A 22,362-nucleotide genomic window follows, 5' to 3' on the forward strand; every position below is an offset into this window, starting at 1 on the left:
TTCAAATGAAGATGTAGAACTCTCAGCTCCTCCTGTACCATGCCTGCCTGGATGCTGCCATGTTCCTGTCTTGATGATTATGGACTGAACCTCTGAACCTGTAAGGCAGGCCCAATGAAATGTTGTCCTTATAAGAGTTTCCTTGGTCATGGTGTCTGTTCACAGCAGTAAAAAACCCTAAGATAACATCCATTTGCCATTTGCTATTTCTAATCTCAAATATCAGAAACATGTCCCATGTTTTGTTTTCTTAATTATTTTATCTTTTTGATGTTTGTCCATTAAAATTTCCTCTTTTTTTTTCTTTGCTTCTGTTTCTCTCTATTCAACTGTCATTCTTTTTTGAGGCACGAACTTCCTCTGTAATCCAAACTGGCCTCAAACTTAGAAGTTAATTTTGGGCTCAAAGTTACCACCCTCTTGTCTCAGCCTTCCAAAGAGTAAAGTTTACTGATTAACCTCCCCCACCCCCTTTGAGGTGAGAGTTGTACTTTTTGTCAACAACCGTCTTAAACAAGAAAATAAAACAAACCCAAAACACACAAGTAATTTTGTTACTTTTTCAATTGTGTCACATCAGGAGTGAGTCATGAAGTTAGATTGTTGCATTTGGAGGCTGTCATTTCAGCTATGTGCTTAAGATGGTGCACATACTTTCGGGTAGTGAAATAGGTTTTGGTGGATGATCACACTCAGAGACAAGGTACAGGGCAAGAATCAGATTGTATTGGTGAAGAAGTCCCCCTTTTGTTGGCAGGGGCAGAGATGGACGGCAGAGATTGAGACAGTGTCCCTTTCTTTTATACCCGCCCGCAGTTCTTTTTCCAGAAAACCATCTCTGGTGACCAGAAAACCCCCTTTCCCATGCAGCCTACGGATTTTTTAAAAAAATAGCGTGCATGCGCCTGCGCAGTGTCTTCAGGAGGTTTCTTTTCAGTGCCCGACCGCTTCCTTCTTCAGTTTTCCCCCGGTCCTCGCAGAGGTTCCCGCTTTTCCTTTGGGGGTCATCACAGGGCGCCAAATGCACTCCCGCGGGAAGGCCGGGGCGGGGTGCGGCGCAGCGCTGTACGTCAGTGGCCTTCCGGGCGGAAGTCCGCAGCCTTCCAGGTCGCTGATTGGCTTTCGTACTGGCGCCTATCTTGGCCTCCGCGCCAGTTTCAGGCTGGTTGGCGCGGAATAGGGAAGACTCTCGGACCATGGCGCCGGTGCATGGAGACGACTGCAAACTGGAGACAAGCGGTGAGGGAGGAGCCCGTGCTCAGAGCACCTGGTTGGGAATGTAGGGGTCGCAGCATGATTGAGGGGAGCAGAGGGTCTTTGCTTTTTATTCTTAAGAAGGTGGCGTGCTTCTGGACCGCCCCTTAGGTCAGTTTGGCCACTAACTCTAATCATTCTGGGCGGAGACCCTAGGTGTGTGGGACGGGGCTTTCTTATGGGGTCACTTGCTAAAGATATTTTGGTTTGAGAGGTTACCTTCTCTTGTGACAGGCTTCACAGTCGTTGGCTATTTTCATTTTCTTTGATGAGTCTCACGCACGTACTGGTTACAATTTCATGGTAACCTGTTTCAGCAGGGTTTGTTGAAACTGTTTCTCTGCTCCCTTCTCAGGTGTCAGCTTGAGGGCAAGGGTGGAGCATGCCTTTGCCTCCGTTTCTAGGAAGTCTCAGGAAAATTGTTAGCATTGTCGTTGAGGAGAGATATGGAAGTGCTGTCACCAGATGCAGATGCATTTTTGTTAAGAATTTTTCAGGTTCTACGGGGGATGTTCTTCAAGTGTTGCATAGAGACAGTGTTCCGGTCTAGTCATTTTGAGTGCAGTTTGTTAAAAAAAAAAAAATCAGTTGAGTAGCATTTCAGATGCCCTATATATCAGGCATTCTGTGAGTAGTAATCTTTTATTTCCAGAAGTAGAATACAAAAATGCAGATGGCCTTGTCTGATTTCTGATTTTAAACGGTGTTCAACTAAAGTATAACTTAACTTCAGTTCTAACTTAAAATGAGGTACTTTCTTAGTCTAGTGTCACATGTCCTGTCATTCGGTGTGCATTGCCGTTAATGAGATCTTGCTTCCTAATCAATTTCTTTTGCATTCAGCTAGTTTTAAATCACAGGTTTCAGTTTTTCTTAGCCCCCCCCCCCCGACATTATTTTGGAGAGTCGACTAGCTTGGATTACAAGTGGGCTGTGGGATGTGAGTACATGAACAGTCTTCAGCCCCTATCAGTCATTTGCTTCTAAGTCCTTTTATCCCCCTAAAAAAACTGTACTCCATCTGTGAACATCAAGAAATCACTCTTTGGAGGATACTGTGCAATCTTGAGACCCCTCTTAAGTCACAGTGTTGATTAAGTATTTTCTGGGGACTTGTGACTGGAATTTTTCCTTTAGAGCAGACCAAAAGATTGTTATGTGGAAGACTGCTGCAGGTTACTGTCTCTGCCTGCTTTGGGGGAGGGTGGAGGTATTCCAAGTGGTGATTTGAAAACAATATTTGAATTTTTGTGTTTTCCCCCCATTGTTCCTTTTTTTTTTCTGACTCACACAGCATTAGAGACATTGCTTAAAAAAAAAAAATTTCCAGGCTTTTTTATGTTGGAAGGTGGGACACCTGGACAGTGGCAGCAAATTATAGCAAGGCATGTAATTAGCTGCTCTTGTGTATAGAAAGTCATTGGAGGCTTTAATGATAAAAAATCTGGTATATTGGTTTGTTCAGCAAATATTTATTATGCAGGTATTAGGCATAGGCATTCTGCCAGGCTCTGGCATTAGCATGATAGGTAGAATGGTGTGGCTTCAGTCTTCATAGAGCAGAGAAAGTAAACAGTCATATGTTTGAATCTTCCCTGAGGAAATTGCTTTAGTTTGCTTTCTGAAGCTAGACCAAAGTGTTGACTAGGTGTGATGTGTGGAACATGTATGTACGTGTATATGTTTAATTATCCTACAACCACACACACACACACACAACACACACATGCTCGTACCCACACATATGCACATGCATCCCCATACATATGCACATGCACACCGAATTTCTCCTGTATTGCTAAGAACATAATAAGATAGATGTTCCTATTTAATTCTTAACGGGGAAGATGTGTTTTCTCCTTTTCATGAGTGCAAGAGGGTCTTAAAAGGTCTACAAGTAGCTCTTACAAATAGTGTATGAAAAGAGATTGGGAATTTAATGAAAAGGCATACAGAGCCTCAATCAGGAACTGCTACAACTACTGGAACCAACTCTAGTTACTTTAAACAAAAGAAATTTATTAGGGTACTATGTAGTTTGCAGAGATCCTGTAGGACTGGGAAGCTACTCTGGGGGCTGCTTAGCCAGAAACAGTGATTTCTGTTGTGCCACAAAACTGAGCCAGAGAGGAGGTCATTGCCAACTATGGCAAAACACTCAGATGTCAAATATAGCGTATGCTTTAAGATATATTGGACTCATATTTTCAGTTTTGTAACAGCTGCTTTTTTTGTTTTGCAAACTTGCTTAATACTTGTCTCCTCCTTTGAAACATTAGTGTCCAGTTTAAAATCCGAGCCCCTGTTTGTCTTCGGTAGAGACTAGTTTGCATGCTCATAGCCTAGCTACAAAGTATCTGAGAAGGAAGACTTAGTTGCAGAAACACCCACTGTAGCAGGTCAAATGGGCTCTGTGAACCCTCAAAACATTACTGAGAGAATTTCTCAGTTTCATATACTGGGCAGCTTAACAAGGTGAACCTGTCATTGAGCCACATACCTACAGTCCTACCACTTTGAAGGTATGGAGCTGGATGATAATAATTTAAGGACATGCTAATTACCTCTCAGAAACAGGTGAAATGAAATAAAACAAGCTAGCTCTTTTCACTGTGTAACTGGCTGACTGCTGGTCTCATGTCACCCATTGAAAATGGCAGAATTGGGCATCTGTTCCATAATGTCTAGAATCTAGACTCTAGGTTGTCCTACTTGCTGTGTATTCTTACAAGGAAGTGAGCTTCCACACTGACTTTGTCTCAGTTTCTGGATACATTTTGCATTTTCATTTCTTTGTAATGTTGCTTAGGTCTCTTCCTCTGTTTCTTTCTGCCACTTTTTATCCTGTTTTGTGATGTTAAAATTCTCCATTTCCTAGGCTTGTTGGAAACATCTTTTGTGAAACCTTTTTCAGTTTCCTGGACAAAAATAATGGTTTTCTCCATTTCCACTGCATTTTTACTTCTTCTATGGCACTGTTTTTATATTCTGATACTAGCCTTAGGTCCTTTTGTGTTAAACTTGACTCTTTGCATTTGGGTCTTAAACTTTGTAGCGGCACAGTTGCTCGTGGAGTATATCTATTTAAGATCTAGAGAATTTGTGGGGAGTGTCAAGGTATTGAATACACTGAATTTATTTTTAAGGGCTATGCCCATTTTCATGTATGCCTACTGAAGATCTTTTAAATCGTTTAAATGACACTCAAGATTTTGTGACTATCATCAAATATCTGTATTCTTTAATTTTCTCTTAATGCCTTTCTGAGAATGTATTTTAAAGTCAAATGTGAATATTAAACAGTTGACTGAGATGTTACAGAGATTTCATTTCCAGAAAGCTAGAGAGAAAATAAGATCTCTAATTACACTTTACTTTTTTTTTGTTTTTGGTTTTTTTTTGTTTGTTTGTTTTTGGCTTTTTCAAGACAGGGTTTCTCTGTGTAGCCCTGGCTGTCCTGGAACTCACTCTGTAGACCAGGCTAGCCTCGAACTCTTGAACTCAGAAATCCGCCTGCCTCTGCCTCCCAATTGCTGGGATTAAAGGCGTGTGCCTGCCTCTGCCTCCCAATTGCTGGGATTAAAGGCGTGTGCCACCTCCGCCCGGCTACACTTTACTTTTAAGATACAGTTTTCAGCAGTTTATTGCCAACATTAGGTGCACATTCTTTAGATCTTATTTTCTGATTCATTCAGAAACTTTGTCAAACAGCTTAATGTCACAAATGTTTCAGTGGTGTTTTTAGGATTCTTATCAATTTCTTCTCTTTTGTGAGTACTCCTTTTAGTAAATTAATCAATATCAAATAAGATAAAACAATCAATTTCACAGACATGTGTGATAGTCATGCTGAGCCTAAACTCATGGCTGCCAGGAAGTCTTAATTCTGTGGGTGAAGTATGTGTGTGTGTGTGCGTGTGTGCGCGTGTGCGTGTCTGTTTGTCTATGTGTCTGTCTGTCTGTCTGTCTGTCTGTCTGTCTGTGTTGGCCAGCTTGTGATGATCCAAAGCATAGATGGGTCAAAAACTGAGTGAATACCAAGGTTTTCTGGTATTTCAATAATTTTGAGAAGGGGCGTTTCAACCATTATGAATTTTTCCTATAGTCCTATACTGTCACAATCCTCTGAACCCTCTTTTGAAATTCCTTTAGCCAGTCTGTTTCTCTAACATCCCAGGCGCTTCCTGTATATCTCATTACGGCATATGCTATTTAACATTGTTTTAGAGCTCCTTGGTATTCATCTTTCATTTTAGACTGTACATTTCTGTGAGTTTAGGGACCATATTCTTTTGATCTGTCTCATAGCATATTATACTTTACAAAGGATAGATGCTATTTAAATCCTTTCGTTTTGATGATTAGAACAGCAAATAAATTGTCCTTTTATGACTCACCGGATTGCTCCTGGCCTGTTTTTTTTCTGATGGAAATGTTTAGTCTGATTTCCATCTTTCATGTTTTTCTACACGATTTTGAGATTTTGCTACTTTTATGGGAAGACTAGAACTGTTGTGCTGCTTAGTTTTAGCACAAAGTAGGATCATCTGTGAAGAGGGAACTTCAAGTTGAGAAAATGCCTCTGAATCAGATTCTCCTGTAGGCAAGCCTAGGGAGGCATTTTCTTGAGGAATAGTCAACTGTGGGGAGGTGCCACCATAGGTAGGTCCTGGGAGATATAAGAAAAGTAGCTGGTTTTTGAGAAGAAATCAATAAGTGCATTCATTCTGTCATGTTTCTTTTTTTATGTTCTTGACTCAAGATTCCTTCTCTGACTTAAGATGAAATAAACCATTTCTTTCCCAACTTGTTTGTGGCCATTAGTATTTTTTTTAATTGTTATTATCTTGGATTTTTTTTTTAAGACAGAGTCTCATTGTGTAGTTCTGGCTGTCCTGGAACTCACTATGTAAACCAAGGCTGGCCTCGAACTCATAGTGATCCACCTGCCTTTACCTCTGTGCCTGACCTTGTGATCAGTGTTTTATCACAACTACAGAGAAGTGAACCAAGATGACTGGCTTCAGCTGTTTTAAGTGGAGAACATTTCTGGAGAATCACAGGATCTTTATATTTGGCCATGCTTTGTGAATTACTTTGCATTCTAAAAATACTCATTTGGTTATTATTGTCTAGAAACAATCTTTTGGTTTTGAGGGAAGATGGCTGGTAATTTTATAATATCTGATAAACTTGACTTTTTTTTTCAGATGTCTCAGATTCAGGGAGTTTTGTAGTTTCTCGAGCTCGTCGAGAAAAAAAATCAAAGAAAGGACGCCAAGAAGCTTTAGAGAGACTGAAAAAGGCTAAAGCTGGTGAGAAATATAAATATGAAGTAAGTAATGTTTTAATCCTGTGTTTTGTTTAATTCTTATTCTGTAGTCAGTGTCCCTTTCATCACCCCATTAGAAATATTAATCTATTTTAAGGTTTTTTTTTTTTGAATAGGGAGATCAAAGAGAATCTAGGACCTCTTCATGCTAGGCAAGCATTCTACCACTGAGCTTACTCCTAGATCTTTTTTCACTTTGTGTTTTGAGATTGAAGCTCATTAAATGGCTTGTGGTCGTCTCGAACTTGCAATCATAATGCTTCAGTTTCCCTAGTAGGTAGAATTACAAGCTCCTCTCACTGGGACTGGCTCATGCTTCTTGCAACATAATAGTGATCAAATGTGACCATAAGGTAGATCTGCAGATTATGGAGAATACTAAACCCTTTAAAGTTGTTGTAAGGAGGAGCTGAGCTGTGGAGGGTCTGGCGGTGAGGAGAGGTTTCATAGGCTTCAAAGAAGAGAATGTCAAGATGCAGTAGCCGTTTACAAGCTAAGCAGCAGCATGCCCAGCCCAACCAGCCAGACTCTCCCCAAGAAGCCCAGATAATTCAAGCCAAGAAGAGAAAAACAGCACAGGATGTCAAAAAAAGAAAAGAGGAGATCACCAAGAAGCATCAGTATGAGATTAGGAATTGTTGGCCACCTGTACTATCTGGAGGAATCAGCCCCTGCATTATCATTGAAACACCCCATAAAGAAATAGGAACAAGTGACTTCTCTAGATTTACAAATTACAGATTTAAAAATCTTTTTATTAATCCCTCACCTCTGCCAGATTTAAGCTGGGCATGTTCACAGGAGGTTTGGCAAAACATGTTACAAAAGGAAAACAGATACGTGCATGACAAACATTTTGAAGGTCTGCATTCTGACACAGATGAGATCAATACTTTTAGACTGGCTTTTAGAGGTCTGTGAAGTATACACTCTTCATAGGGAGACATTCTACCTTGCCCAAGACTTTTTTGACAGATTTATGTTGACACAAAAGGATGTAAATAAAAATATGCTTCAACTCATTGGGATTACCTCATTGTTCATTGCTTCCAAACTTGAGGAAATCTACGCTCCCAAACTCCAAGAGTTTGCTTATGTCACTGATGGTGCTTGCAGTGAAGTAGATCTTAAAGATGGAACTCAATATATTAAAGGCTTTAAAATGTGAACTTTGTCTGGTCACGGTCATCTCCTGGTTGAATCTTTTTCTCCAAGTTGATGCTGTTAAAGATGTTCCTAAGGTTCTTCTACCTCAATATTCTCAGGAGACGTTCATCCAGATAGCTCAGCTTTTAGATCTGTGCGTTCTAGCCATCGACTCTTTAGAATTTCAATACAGAATTCTGGCTGCCGCTGCTTTATGCCATTTTACCTCCATTGAAGTGGTTAAGAAAGCTTCAGGTTTGGAATGGGATGATATCTCAGAATGTGTAGACTGGATGGTGCCTTTTGTCAGTGTTGTAAAAAGTGTAAGTCAAGTGAAGCTGAAGACTTTTAAGAAAATACCCATGGAAGACAGACACAATATCCAGACACACACAAATTATTTGGCTTTGCTGAGTGAAGTAAACTATGTGAACATCTTCAGAAAAGGAGGGCAGTTATCACGTAATGGAGGCATTATGACACCACCGAAGAGTACTGAAAAACCCCCAGTAAAACACTGAAGTTAACAAATTGGAATCGAACAAATAATGGATAGTTTTTCATATAAATGAACTTTTCAGAAAAGTAGTGCTGTGACTGTCCTTGCCTAAGGAGTTACACTGCCATTCTTTTATTTGAAAACTTAATTTGGCACTAAATGCCTAGGATACACAAAATCCTGGGTTCAATCCCCAGCACTACAAAAGAACAAAACAAAAAACTTCAAAAAATTGGCACTAAAGAGAAATACTTCCTATAAAAGAGAACTTGTTTAAAAAGGTGACTTCAGCCGGGCATTGGTAGCGCACGCCTTTTATCCCAGCACTTGGGAGGCAGAGGCAGGCGGATTTCTGAGTTCGAGGCCAGCCTGGTCTACAGAGTGAGTTCCAGGACAGCCAGAACTACATAGAGAAACCCTGTCTCGAAACAAAACAAAACAAAACAAAACAAAACAAAACAAAACAAAACAAAACAAAACAAAACAAAACAAAACAAAACAAAACAAACAAAGGTGACTTCACTCCCAAGGATAGTGGATGGAAGCCAACAGCAATTTATGCTATAGCAGTTGTTTTTGTTTGTTACTGTGTTTCTTTAAAATCCAGTGTTACTATGTTTCTTCTGATGAACTGGGAATTTTATCATTGGAATATGCATTAGACTAGTGAGTGCTACCTTAAAGGATACATTAGCTGACACAGAACTTTGAATCTAGATTTTATATTCTTAAATTCCTATACTCTTGAATGGTGCAACTTGTTTTTTGAAAATAAAATTTAAGCTTATTTACAAAGATTGTTTTGTAATAAAGTGACTAATTTATCTAAAGCTGTTTGTAGCAAACAATGATAAAACTTGAATTTTTATGGATGATAACGTTCAATCTGTTTTTAACTAGTAGTTTGCCTTACCATAATATTCTTAATTAGTAAGGCATTGCACCAAATGTTTAAACTATGCTCTAAATGGGAGAACCAAAGAAATAAACAAGATAAATGCTTTGGCTTCTTCTACTCTGGGGTTTTACTTGATAGAAAGGTTGCTTTATAATCTTTTTGTGTATCACAATTTGGGCTTAAACACTTTTCCAAACTATATACGTCACTTTATTACATTACGATATCCCTAAGGCGCTTTATGTTTGCAAAACTGGTGGTCCATTTTTCAGCCCCATGTTAGGAGACGAGGACTTGTCAACACGATAAAAACTTAACATATGACCTAAACTTCTATTTTCTTATGGCAGAAAAATATTAAATGTATACCAACTCCTAGGAATTTATTTAAACTTGCTGTATATAGAATAGCTACTTATACATTAAATATTTTAAGTTAGCCTTTGAAAAGGAAATTTGGGCCTAAAAAATGTTAATTTCATTAGAAAAAAAGTAGTACCAGACTGCCCGATTATCAGACATGTGAACCTTGTCTCTCTTTGAAGAAATTATAAACTATTGTTAAGATATGAAGTTTTTGTATAATTTTTGTTTATAAACTAACTTGTTTCAGTTTGTTTTGGTCTAAAAAGAAAACACCACTAAACTGTACATATGTATTATATAAACTTAATCTTTTAATACTGTTTACTTTTAACCCATTGTTTAAAAAATAAAATTTAAAAAAATTAACTAACTGCTTAAAAGTAAAAAAAAAAAAGTTGTTGTAAGGAGCTTTGCATACCATTGTAAGTGAAAGTAGTTGATATATTTTCCCTTATTTAGTATACTGCATGCCCTTTTGATTAAGGGAAATGAGTAGTGTTTTTACTTTCATGATATTAAGTAGTCTAGCTAAGCACCTTCTTAGAATTGTTCCTAAGTTCATTTCCTAGGGGTGGTGGTAATGGAAATTTGGGCCTTGTTTCTTCCTGTTGGTAAGATTGAATGGATATTCTTGGCAGTTCTTTTTTTTTAATGGCCTGTAGATCAAGATCAGAATGCACAACATTATCTAGCCTTACCTTCCACACTCTGTGTATCTTAACCGTCAGTGCTAGAAAGAGATAAATAAACACTAGAAGATAATAGCAGCTAATATAGTTTGAGTTTACACACCATTCTTTTTATTTTTTTTTTATTTTTATTTTTTTCACACACACCATTCTAAGTTCTTTTACCAATATGCTTTTCATTTAATCTTCTCAGTGATCATATGAGATAGATAGTATGATTAACAATGCTTTGCAGGTGAAGTAGCTAGGAACTGGAAGGTTAGTGAGGTCCTAGTGATAGTCCTTATTTAAACCTAGGAGATCTTGCTTGGGAATATTCACATTTAACACTGACCTGTATTATACTGTGAGGATTAGGCAAACAGAAAGGGTTTTCAAGTTAACTGAGGCTCCAGGAACATAAGGAGTTGCCAGAAAGACTAGTCAAGCAGGAGTAAAGCATTTTTAAAAAATTTTTCAAGACAGGGTTCCTCTGTGTAGTCCTGGCTGTCCTGGAACTCGCTGTGTATGTCAGACTGGTCTTGAACTCACAGAGATCCACCTGCTTCTGCCTCCCAAGTGCTGAGATTAAAAGCGTGCACCATCATGCAGAGTGGTGCTTTTTTTTTTTATGTAGGCATTTCTATAAAGGAGTTCTTTGGGGCCTGTCAGATGTTTATGTTATGTAAGTGAGTCCCTTTATGCATGGTATTAGTAATCATATATCTGAGTAGTAGCAGCATGCTTTTTTTTTTAAAGATAGTCTGCTGTACTGGGCATATGACTCATTGGTAGATTGCTTGCCTAACAAGAGCAAAGTCCAGGGTTTTATCCTCAGGAACCCCACATGCAGAAGATAGAGTAAAACGTTTCCTCATGTCTTTTAAAAATATTATGTATATGTGTGCCTGTGTGATTTTACACACATGCATGCAGATGCCCCTGGAGGCCACAAGAGGGTGTTGGATCCCTTGGACCAAGAATTATAGGTGGTTCTGTTGTGGGTGCTGGGAACTGAACTCTGATCTTAAGGACTGATTTATCTCTCTTTAACTCCATCTTACAGTTATCCTGTGTAGTGGAAATTAGTTGGCTGTTTACTGCTAGGCTCTCAAGTCTTCTTGTTGAAATTTTTTCCCCTAAGGTCTTAGCTTTTCTGTACAGTTGGTTGTTTCTCCTTTAAAAAGACAGATGCCTAAGGAAGGGGCAATTTTAAATGAGGTATCTATAAACTATTGATAACCAGTCTGCCATATACTCAGTCTGGCAGGTCAGTGGCTTGTCACCATGGGTAGCTGTAACAATGGTGTGCATCTGTTCCATTTATTACTTTTACTGTGTGGAGGTGGTCTGATATTTTCTTATTTGTGGTTCAAGTTGCTCAGGTCCTCTGGCAGTCAGGCAGCCAGTATGATTTGAGAACTCACTGCATGCACTTTTAAGACTTGAAGTTCTGCCGGGCAGTGGTGGAGCACGCCTTTAATCCCAGCACTTGAGAGGCAGAGGCAGGCAGATTTCTGAGTTTGAGGCTAGCCTGGTCTACAGAGTGAGTTCCAGGGCAGCCCGGGCTATACAGAGAAACCCTGCCTCAAAAAAACAAAAAAAAAAAAACCCCAACCAAACAAACAAAAAAAAAAAGACTTGAAGTTCAGTGAGGATTAGTTACGTAAGACAAATAGATGACTTGAAAACCGTTTCTTCTTTGCCTACAGAATATAGAGTGATTTTTGTTTTGCTCATTTTTGGAGGGGATGAGTAAGATATTTCTTTTGAATTTTATTTAATTAGTTGAACCACTACTAAAATTAGTGTCTTTGCAGGGCATTTGTTAGTTACTGGTGAATGGGTGTGATATGCCTTACGAATTTGTTAACTATAGGAAAAACCAGTCTAGAAGTTATGTGAATAATCCCCAAAGCAGCTAATGAAGAGTTGGCTATAATTCAGTTTGTTTTTTATGGAATAGATGAGTAATTGGTGGTGTGACAAGTGTATTATGCTAATGGAGTCATTTAATATCTTATGTTAACACCCACCTAAAAGGAATACTAAGTTAATTGATGTCTATTTAAGGAAAACCCTGGGGTGGTGTTGAATGTCAGAACTCATGATTTGGTTGCAGCTACTCCATCAGGCTGCCATTCCAGTTTCAATTTGATAATTTTTTTCATCAGAATTGTTTAACACTTTCACTCCATTTGAAGCTTTTTCATAAACTTTGCAATGGCAGGTTGAGGACCTCACAAGTGTTTATGAAGAAGTTGATGAAGAGCAGTATTCGAAACTGGTTCAGGCACGTCAGGATGATGACTGGATCGTGGATGATGGTATGTGGGAGGAAATTGCCTGCTAGGCACTGTGTTATGTCTTGATTGTCATGTAGGGCATTTGCTATGCCTTTGGAGATGTGAGACATTTTCATTAGTTACCTTTCTCTTTGCTGTGATAAAATACTTGATGAAAACAATTTAAGGAAGGAAAGGTTTATTTAGATTACAGTTGGAGGCTATATATAGTTCATCATTCTTTTTTTTTTTTTTTTTTTTTTTTTTTTTTTTTTTTTTTTTTTTTTTTGGTTTTTCGAGACAGGGTTTCTCTGTGTAGCCCTGGCTGTCCTGGAACTCACTCTGTAGACCAGGCTGGCCTCGAACTCAGAAATCCACCTGCCTCTGCCTCCCAAGTGCTGGGATTAAAGGCGTGCGCCACCACCGCCCGGCATAGTTCATCATTCTTAGGCAGGCATGGTGGCAGAAGTGACATTGTATCTGCAGTCACGAAGTAGAGAGGAATGCTTTGTGCTCAGTTTGCTTCCTTCCACTTATTCAGTCCAAGGTGCCTATCCATGGAATGGTTCTACCCACACTTAAGATGGGTCTGCCCATCTTAGCCTTAATAGATAGCCTCCCATAGGCATCCCCAGAGGCTTATCTACTTAGATGTTTCTGGATCCTGTCAGTTTGGTTGAGAGTTAGTATACACCATCATAGGATTGCTAGGGTCATATTTATGTTTCAATTTTCCTTAGTTATTTGAAGATGAAGCATAAAAATAGGAAGTTGATTTGAGAATCCTTTAGAACAACAGTTCTCAACCTTTGGGGCACCACCCCTTTGGGGTCTCATCAGATATTCTGCTTGTCAGATCTTTATATTATGGTTCATAACAGTAGCAAAATTACAGTTATGAAGTAGCAGTGAAAGTAATTTTGTGGTTCAGGTGTCACCACAACACGAGGAATTGTATTAAAGTGTTGCAGTATCAGGAAGGTTGAGAACCAGACTCATATCCAAGAATAAAACCTTTAGGATGTGACCATGTAAGAATTGAGAGGTAATGCTTGGGTACTAGGTTTTAATCATCAGTGCCCCTCTAAAAGAGGAATAGTGAGGAACAGTCTCATAGCTGGTTGAATTAAGGGATAAACTTTAGGTTCTATCTTTTCCACTTTGCAACTAGCCTTGGGTAAGTCAGTTAATATCATTAAGCCACAAGTTTTCTGCCTATGATATGGAGGTAGAGACTGTCTTCTAGAGTTGCTCTAAAGAGTTGCTTTCGCACCACAGGGTAAACTCAGACAGGCAGCCATTGAGGGATCAGTGTTCAGAGCAGCTGATAAGTGTGGATCCAGATACCTACAGGGGCTGCTGCCAAAGGCAGCCAACGACTAGAGAAGTTAACTACTTGGAGCTATCGAGAAAGAGGAAGACAGAGAGAAAATAGGTGGGCGTGCACGTGCGCGCACACGTACATTGAGTGGATAAAACAAAAGACAGTCCAATAACTTCATACACACAAACATACATATAGACCTATAGACAAACATACACACACACATAGAGTGGTTAAAGCAAAGCAAACAGGCTCCAAACAGTTCACACACTCGCGTGACACACACACACACACACACACACACACAATTAGTGGATGGAGCAAGCTCCAGCATACACTCAGACAAGCTTTACATGTATACATACATACACACAGTTGACGGATGGAAGGAACAATGTTCCATCCCCCATTCATACAAACCTTATACATACATACACGTAGTTGATGGATGAAAGGAACAATGCTCCAAACCACCACATGCACAAACCTTATACACACACATAGTTGATGGATGGTTCACCCCTCATTCATAAAAACTCCACATACATAGTTGATGGATGGCAGAAACAGTGTTCTAGGCACCATATTTTATTCTTTCTCCTATAGCTTATATATCCCAGCAAAATCTTTGAAGCAGTATACAACTGCAATGTGATTACATTTTAGTTTTCTTCTAGCAAATGATTATTAAAAAATAGTGTGTTCCCTAATACCTTTACAAGAAACAACATTACATAGTATACGTAAAGAAAACAAATCATTCCCCAAACCCACATACATTCATAACTAAGCAGCATGTTATAGATGAACAAAGTGTGAGCAAGCAAGGGAGTTTTCTCAGCCACTTTCTCCTATGGCAGGCAGCAATTTGCCGTTACAAAGAAAGAATGAATTACTTATCTTTAAAAGTAATCTTAAAAGAATCACAAATCTAAACTTTTATATAAAAATCAGTCATACCTACTTTAAATCATTAGAATGCGTATCTACTCATCAGCAATTCTTAATAAACTGTATCAGGAAGCAGAATAGGAAACTGAGGGCAAAAATGGGTATAAGAAATCAATCATCCCCAGTCCAGCCTCAGTGGGGGGTCACATCAGCCAGTGCTGCCATTGTTCTTGTTCCTTGACCATAAAGGTCCTAATAAGAGTGTGCTTTTCTGAACTTCATATTGTTTCCTAAGAATTTCTATCTCTAAGCCAATAATAAAACATCTTAACCTAGCTTCATTAACAACTTTATTTTTCCAAATGTTTTCTAAGAGTGGTGGTCACAGCTGACAATCTACATTCTCTAAGTTCTTTCCTAGGGTGGTGATTGAATCACTAATCTGCTCCAGCAGCAATGCCTGGAAGAGATCAAACATTAGTATTGTGAGTGCCAGAGATACTGCCCAGTGAGGGACTGGAAGCTCCCTTAAAGTTTTCATATAATTCCTAGATTAAGAGGGGTGTGAGGACAGCAAGCGGAGAATTCCATAATGTTCTCAGGACACATAGTCCTGGGGCTGTGCCACACTGGAGGCTCACTCATGTTGTTCTTTCAACCCATAGGCTGTATTGAACCATTTGTAGTTCCTCCTGCATGGTGCTTGGGCAAGAGTAGAGCACGTTGTAAATGTGAGATGTAATTTTAGCCATAGAAAGCACCGTGTAGGTTGGTCTTAACTCATGTATAAAGTTCTGCTTATAGGTTCTAACTACTTGGCATGAGAGTGCTGACCTGAGGAAGGAGATGAAGACTGTGTTGATGACTTTACTTATATAATTGGGGTCAACTCTGTGGCTAGATTTCCCTTGGAAATTAGGATGCCTTTCAGGGCTTTTAAAAACGTAAACAACTATAAAGCAGCCTTCTGTGGCAAAAGTTTTTTTTTTTTAATTTTATGATTCAAGTTTCACATCATGTACCCCAGTCTCGCACATCTCCCTGTCCCCTCATATCTACCCTTTGCTCTTGCAATTTTTCCCCCTAAAATAAAAAACACACTGTCAACAGCAATAACAACAAAAACAAAGCATAGAAGACATCTCATCGAGGAAGCTGTAGTATGTCACAGTGTGTCCCACAGTATATCCTTCTGTCCAAATGTCTTCACTTGCAAATGTTCATTGCAATGTGTTGATCTGGTTCAAGATCTCTGGCTTCTGTGACACTACCAATATTGGGTCCTCATCAATTAACCTCCTGGCTATCCTATTGTTGCCCTGTTTGATGGAGATCCTGCAGGTTTGGATTAGCAGGATTGGCCTTAGGCATGCAGAGAGGTGTATCTTCTAGGTACTTCTGGATCCTGTCAATCTGGGTGACAGTCAGTATACACTGTCTGATTGTTCACCTTTTATTTTTATTTTTTTTTGTTACTTTGAAGCAGCTTTTCATTCTGTAGCCCAAGCTGGCCTCCACCTCATTTTAGCTGGACTCAAATTTGTAATCTTCCTGCCTTAGCTTCTTGAGTGCTGAGATTACAGGTATGCCCAGCTTTTGGCTACTTTTAGAAACTTGATTCCAGTATTAAATTTTATTCTTTCAGATGGTACAGGCTATGTGGAAGACGGCAGAGAGATTTTTGATGATGACCTTGAGGATGATGCACTTGACACCTGTGGGAAAGGTACCTACATTTTGTTTTGAAAAATAACATTTTGAGATTTAAAGAATTGTCTAAAATTTGAAATGACTTGCTATTCTGATACAGTCTGTCTTTGAGAATATGTTCTAATAGAAAAAAAGTTGGTTTGAACGTTACCTATAAGAAGCAAAAATTTTAGCAGGAAATAAAGTTTTATGTTCCCATTATCTGAAGACGTTGATCTTTTACCTGTGTTAAAAAATTTCAGTTCTTTAGTTATTTTAGAATTGCAGATTTTGAGGGATGCAACAATAAGTAATGACTTTTAATTCCTACTGAGTTGATATACCTAGATTTTTAGCACTTTAATAATGGTATAGTAGAAAAATGAAGTTTAGCTTGTCCAGCATGTGTCCCAGGGTAGCAACGAAGGCATTCCAATACTAAAATGTAAATTTCCTTAAAATGTGATGCTTTTTGTTGTTGTTGACTTGAGTGTCGTTATCAATAGTAAATTTTGTGGATTATGACATCATATAGGTTGCTGTCCCAAAAGGCTGAATGAGCCTTCTGGGGAACTAATTAGCTTTAATTGAAATTTTACTTAATTCCAGCAGTTGAGAGGCAGAGGCAGGTGGATTTCTGAGTTCGAGGCCAGCCTGGTCTACAGAGTGAGTTCCAGGACAGCCCGGGCTATACAGAGAAACCCTGTCTTGAAAAACAAAAAAAACAAACAAAAAAAAGAAATTTTACATGATATAACCCTCAGTTTGCTTCAACATCTGATTCCTTTCCCTTTTCTTAACCACATATACAAAGACTTGTGTAGTTTTTATACTTCAACAGTGCCTTCCTAAGAATTAGAATGCTTTCTGCTTAACCACAGCCCCATTTTCATGGTATTATTTAATATGTTGTCTATAGGAAAATAATTCCATTTAGCTCAGCAACTTTTTTTTTCTTTTTTTGGTTTTTCGAGACAGGGTTTCTCTGTATAGCCCTGGCTGTCCTGGAACTCACTCTGTAGACCAGGCTGGCCTCGAACTCAGAAATCTGCCTGCCTCTGCCTCCCAAGTGCTGGGATTAAAGGCGTGCGCCACCACTGCCCGGCTCAGCAACATCTTTTATAATTAAAAGTATTTAGATATTTGTTTATTTCATATGTGGGGAGAGAGGGATGGAGCGGGATGGAAGGAGAGGGGTACCCTGGCTTGTCTGATGTGCTTACAGTGTGTGTGGAGGTCAGAGGAGTTTTGGGAGTTGGTTCTCTCTTTCCACCTTGCTTTGAGGCAGGGTCTTTCTTGTTCTGTTGATGCTCTGCTGTGAAAGTCACTAGCTGAACTTCAGCATAGTTGATTCTCCTAGCTTAGCCTCCATTCTCATTGTAGGAGCACTAGAATTATAAATTCGGGGCACCCAACACAGTTTTTTTTTTAAAAAAAAAAAACAAACAAACCTGGATTCCAGGGACCAAGCTCAGGGTGTCAGGTTTGCTCAGTAACTGCTGTCACCTGCTGAGCCATCTCCCTGGCTCCCATAACTTTTTTAAGGTGCAGAAAGGACTTAAAGTAGATTCTGTTATTATTGATAGTAAGTTTGATTTACTGGTTAAGATGATAATAGATTATATGCAAAACTTCATTTCTCCCTTTATAAGATACAGGATGATTTTAAGCCATGTATATTGTATCTATTCTGTTTCCTCACAAAAGTTTACCCAATTACTTGAGTGGGTATTGGTGATCCTAATTTATTTATTTATTTATTTTTGGTTTTTCGAGACAGGGTTTCTCTGTCCTGGAACTCACTTTGTAGATCAGGCTGGCCTTGAACTCTGAAATCCGCCTGCCTCTGCCTCCCTAGTGCTGGAATTAAAGGTGTGTGCCACCACTGACTCGCCTATTTTATTTTTAAATTATTCCTTTAATTGCTTTTTAAGATAAGGTCTTGAAATGTTGCTCAGGCTGCTATCAGACTCTTACACTCAAGCAATCCTTCTGCTTTATTTAGCCTTACGTGTTCATTAATCATTAAGCACATCACTGTACCCAGCTTCTCTATTTTTTTAATATCACTTTGAAGCTGTGTATTCCTAAGAACCTCACTATTAAAGTTCAGTGGCCATTATCATGTTTCATTTTCTGTATGTGGGCTGCTGAGCACGTGTATGTGAGTGAGTGTGCCAATGGCCAGAGATTCTTTTAGACAGGGTCTGAAGTCTGCTGATTTTGGCTATGCTGGCCATCCAGTAGACTCCCTGAATCCACTCATCTGTCCATCAGAACTTGGGTTACAGGCATGTGAGGCCTATACCTGGTTATTACTAAGGTGCTTGAGATTTAAACTGAGACCATCTTGCTTTCATAGCCATTGGTCTTACTCAGTAGGCCATTCCTCCAGCCTCTCATTGTTCCTTTTGAGGTTGAGATTTGTTCAGTGGAGTCCCTTTAAGCATCCTCTTATAGGATCCTACCAGTCTTTGAGCATTCCCTAGCTTTTAGTGCCAAAATGGTGTTTCAGGCTTATCTTGCACTCTTCTGTCATAAACCTGGAATTGGCTGTTTCTCCCTAGAATCTTAATTCCTTTTAAGTGGGGAATTGTATTCAGATCTGGGGACCGGATATGCTCATTGGTGCTGAGGTGTAGAGACTATGCTTGAATTAGGGCAGTGTTGTTAGTTGTATCATCTTGACCTGGTCTTATCACCTGATCTTAGTTTTGCCAGCTGTGAATTAGGAAGTTGGAATGGACAGGAAACATCTCAGAGAAAAGACCTATGTCCCAGTTACTCCAGTGTTGATCACACACTGTGGCCAGTACAAAGAAAGTATGCAGTATTTCTTGAATGTATTTCCATGATTGTATTTTTCTCTCTTCTTGATTAGATATCAGTGAAGAGAAGATTTGACATTCTAGAAATCAGCTAGTCTTAGAAATTTTTACTTCATGTTTCACCACCCCCACCCCCCAACATGCCTCCAGCTCACCACCATCTTTTGCCAGAAGCCTGGTAAGATCACAAGAGTGTATAAAGGGAAATAGAATCCAACAATTTTCTTTACAATTTACAAAAAAAGTTACAGAATTTTGGCTTGAAGTAAAAGGTCAACTCTATTTGAAAACACCTCATCATGGATTGGCTTGCATACCATAGAGGTAGGAAAATATTATCAACTACTTCGCAATGAAAAGAAACCAGTGAGAAATCACAGTAAAACAAAGCCAGCACTAAACTGTGGATGAATTTCGCATCAATATTTACTTATACTCTTTTTCTTCCTGTATTTCTGTATAAATCTTACTAACTTTTAGTGGTGAGATTAAAGGCTTCTCATGAAGCCTTTCTTTTTTCATTCACATCTCTATTGACCTCTCTGTATTTACCTTTTTTGTTTTGTTTTGTTTGTTTTCAAGACAGGGTTTCTTTGTGTAGCCTTGGCTGTCCTAGAACTATCTCTGTAGACCATGCTGGCCTTGAACACACAGAGACCTGCCTGTCTCTGCCTCCAGAGTTCTGGGATTAAAGGTTTGCTCCACCACCACCAGTCCTCTATACTCAGTCTTAAAGCCTGAGTTTTGTTTACTGGCATTTAAACATTGCTCCAAATGATTTCAATGAAAATTTAAAGATCTTCATGTAACTCTCTTGTCTTAAAGTTTCATAAGTGTCCTACAGTTTTCACAGTCAAGGCTTATGGAAAATATATTAAAAATGTATTTGTGGTTCATGACTTTTAGTAAATTTGCAATGTATACAACCATTTCCACTATGCAATTTCAGAATGGCTTCATGTTAGGTGAGCTCAATACTCATTAAACAGTCACTCCCCAGTATTCCTTCACTGCTTGGCAGCCATTGACTTACTTTATGTCACTGAATTTGCTTATTCTATTAGGACATTTCATGTAAATGGAATCATAATTGACCATTTGGGTCTAGCTTCTTTGACTTAGCATAAAGTTGTTAATTTCATTCATGTTAGAGCATTTGCTAGTACTTTCTTTTTATGAATAAATAATATGCTATTATATAATTATATATACCATATTTTGCTTATCTCTTCTTTAGTTGGGTATCTGTGTTGTTTCCATATTTTTTTTATTGTCCTTACTGAAACTCTAAACATTTGTGTTCACATTTTTGCTTGAACAATTTTATTTATTTGGGGGGGCTATTTACCAAGACTTTTGTGTGTTTTGATTTATTTTTGTTAAATAAAATGATGTCTATAGTTATTTTTTGCTTAGCAAAGTACTCTGAAACTCACTCTAGTGTGATACATAGTGTATAGAAATCTTTCCTTTGTATTTATGTGTATATAGCTGTGAAGAATCATGTGGGTGCTTCAGAGTATAAGTTTAAACTAATTATAATGAACTTCTTGGAAGAACACTTATTTTTAATAATTTATTACATATAGTACAAATTCCAATAACTCTGTGACTTTCTCAGGGAAAATTCCTAGATGTGAGGTTGCTGGCTTGGAGAGTAAGTGTACATGAAAACTTTGTTTTTTAAATTATCTTAAAATTTTTTTAAGATTTATTTCAAGTTTATGAGTATTTTGTCTGCATGTATGTATGTGTAACTTGTGCATGCCTGATGCCCATGGAAAGCAGAAGCAGGCATTAGATTCCCTGGAACTGGAGTTATAAATGGCTGTGAGCTACCATTTAGGTGCTGGGAACTAAAGTTTGTATTCTTCAAGAGTAACAAGTATTCTTAATCTCTAAGCCATCTCTCCAGCCCCTATCTTTATTTTCATTTTTTTATGTTTGTTTGTGTTCTGTTTACATGTATGTCTGTACCAAATATGTGTCTAGTGCCCACAGAGGCCCGAAGAGGCCATAGGATTCCCTGAGACTAGAGTTATACAGATGGTTGTGAGCCATCATGTAAGTGCTGCAGATTGAACTTGGGTCCTTTGGAAAACAGCCAGTACCTTTAATCCATCTCTTAACCTCTGTGTGTGATTTTTTTTTTAATACTTAGGCACTCATTAGGTAGCACAGACTGTTTTTGAACTCAAGATCCTCTTCTCTCAGGTTCTTGAGTTCTCTGGTCCTAGCTTCTTGAGTATTAGGATTGTATCCCTGAGCCACTATGCCCAACTTATGTTCTTCATAGGAATTATGCATTTTCATTAACAGTGTACAAGTATCTGCTTTCCCAAAGTCTTGCTAATGATGTATTGTCAAGCTTTTTGAGATTTTGGTACTCTGATCTGTGAGAAGTAATATCTCTGTAATTTTCATTTACAGCTTTACATATGAAGTTGAGGATTTTTTGTTTGTTTGTTTTTGTTTTTCGAGACAGGGTTTCTCTTGTAGCCCTGGCTGTCCTGGAACTCACTCTGTAAACCAGGCTGGCCTCAAACTCAGAAATCTGCCTGTCTCTGCCTCCCAAGTGCTGGGATAAAAGGCGTGCGCCACCACTGCCCGGCGAAGTTGAGGATTTTTAAGTAGAATTTAACTCGTGTTTATTGATCTCTTTCCCTTGAATTTTGGCCTTAAGTTGATTTATCCTTTATCTATGATACATATTGAAGAAACTTTTTATGTTTTTTTAAAATGTTATTTCTCATGTAGTTGAATTTGTTAGTCTTTTTTTCTACAAGTGGATTTTTGAATTTTAGTGTTTACGATATGTTGGTTACAAAGAATTAAGGTCTCCTTTGGGTCCCAACCCCAGAGAAGAAGGGGAAGGATTGTAGGAGTCAGTAGGGTTGGAGGACCAGGAACACATGGCCCACTGAATCACCTAAGCAGGCCTCACATGGGCTCACAGAGACTGAAGTGGGAACCATAGGGCCTGCATGAGTCTCTATAGGTTTTGTGTGTATATGTGTATGTATATGCTATGGCTCTTAGCTTGGTGTTCTTGTGGGACTCCTGACAGTAGGAGTAGTATCTCTGACTGCTCTTGAGACTCTTTTCCTTCTGTTGGGCTACCTTGGTCAGCCTCTATAGGAGGGCTTTTTGCCTTGTCGTTTTGAATTTTGTTTTGTCCTGTT

General features: G+C 38.7%; 1 protein-coding gene and 1 pseudogene across 2 annotated transcripts in view; both read left to right on the forward strand.

Annotated features, from left to right (window-relative positions):
* The first annotated feature begins 1,138 nt into the window (after positions 1 to 1,138).
* Positions 1,139 to 22,362, forward strand: part of Pola1 (DNA polymerase alpha 1, catalytic subunit) — a 305,175-nt gene continuing 283,951 nt past the window's right edge. For both annotated transcript variants that reach the window (XM_028779615.1, XM_028779616.1), the window contains exons 1-4: positions 1,139 to 1,239; positions 6,465 to 6,589; positions 12,394 to 12,490; positions 16,309 to 16,389. In XM_028779615.1, the coding sequence (XP_028635448.1) occupies positions 1,197 to 1,239; positions 6,465 to 6,589; positions 12,394 to 12,490; positions 16,309 to 16,389 (346 nt within the window). In that variant the 5' untranslated portion in view covers positions 1,139 to 1,196. The remainder of the gene's footprint in view (positions 1,240 to 6,464; positions 6,590 to 12,393; positions 12,491 to 16,308; positions 16,390 to 22,362) is intronic.
* On the forward strand, positions 7,052 to 8,253 carry LOC114631320 (annotated as a pseudogene).

This window comes from Grammomys surdaster, unplaced genomic scaffold (genome assembly GCF_004785775.1).
Source record: "Grammomys surdaster isolate TR1022 unplaced genomic scaffold, NIH_TR_1.0 357, whole genome shotgun sequence".
NCBI lineage: Eukaryota > Metazoa > Chordata > Mammalia > Rodentia > Muridae > Grammomys > Grammomys surdaster.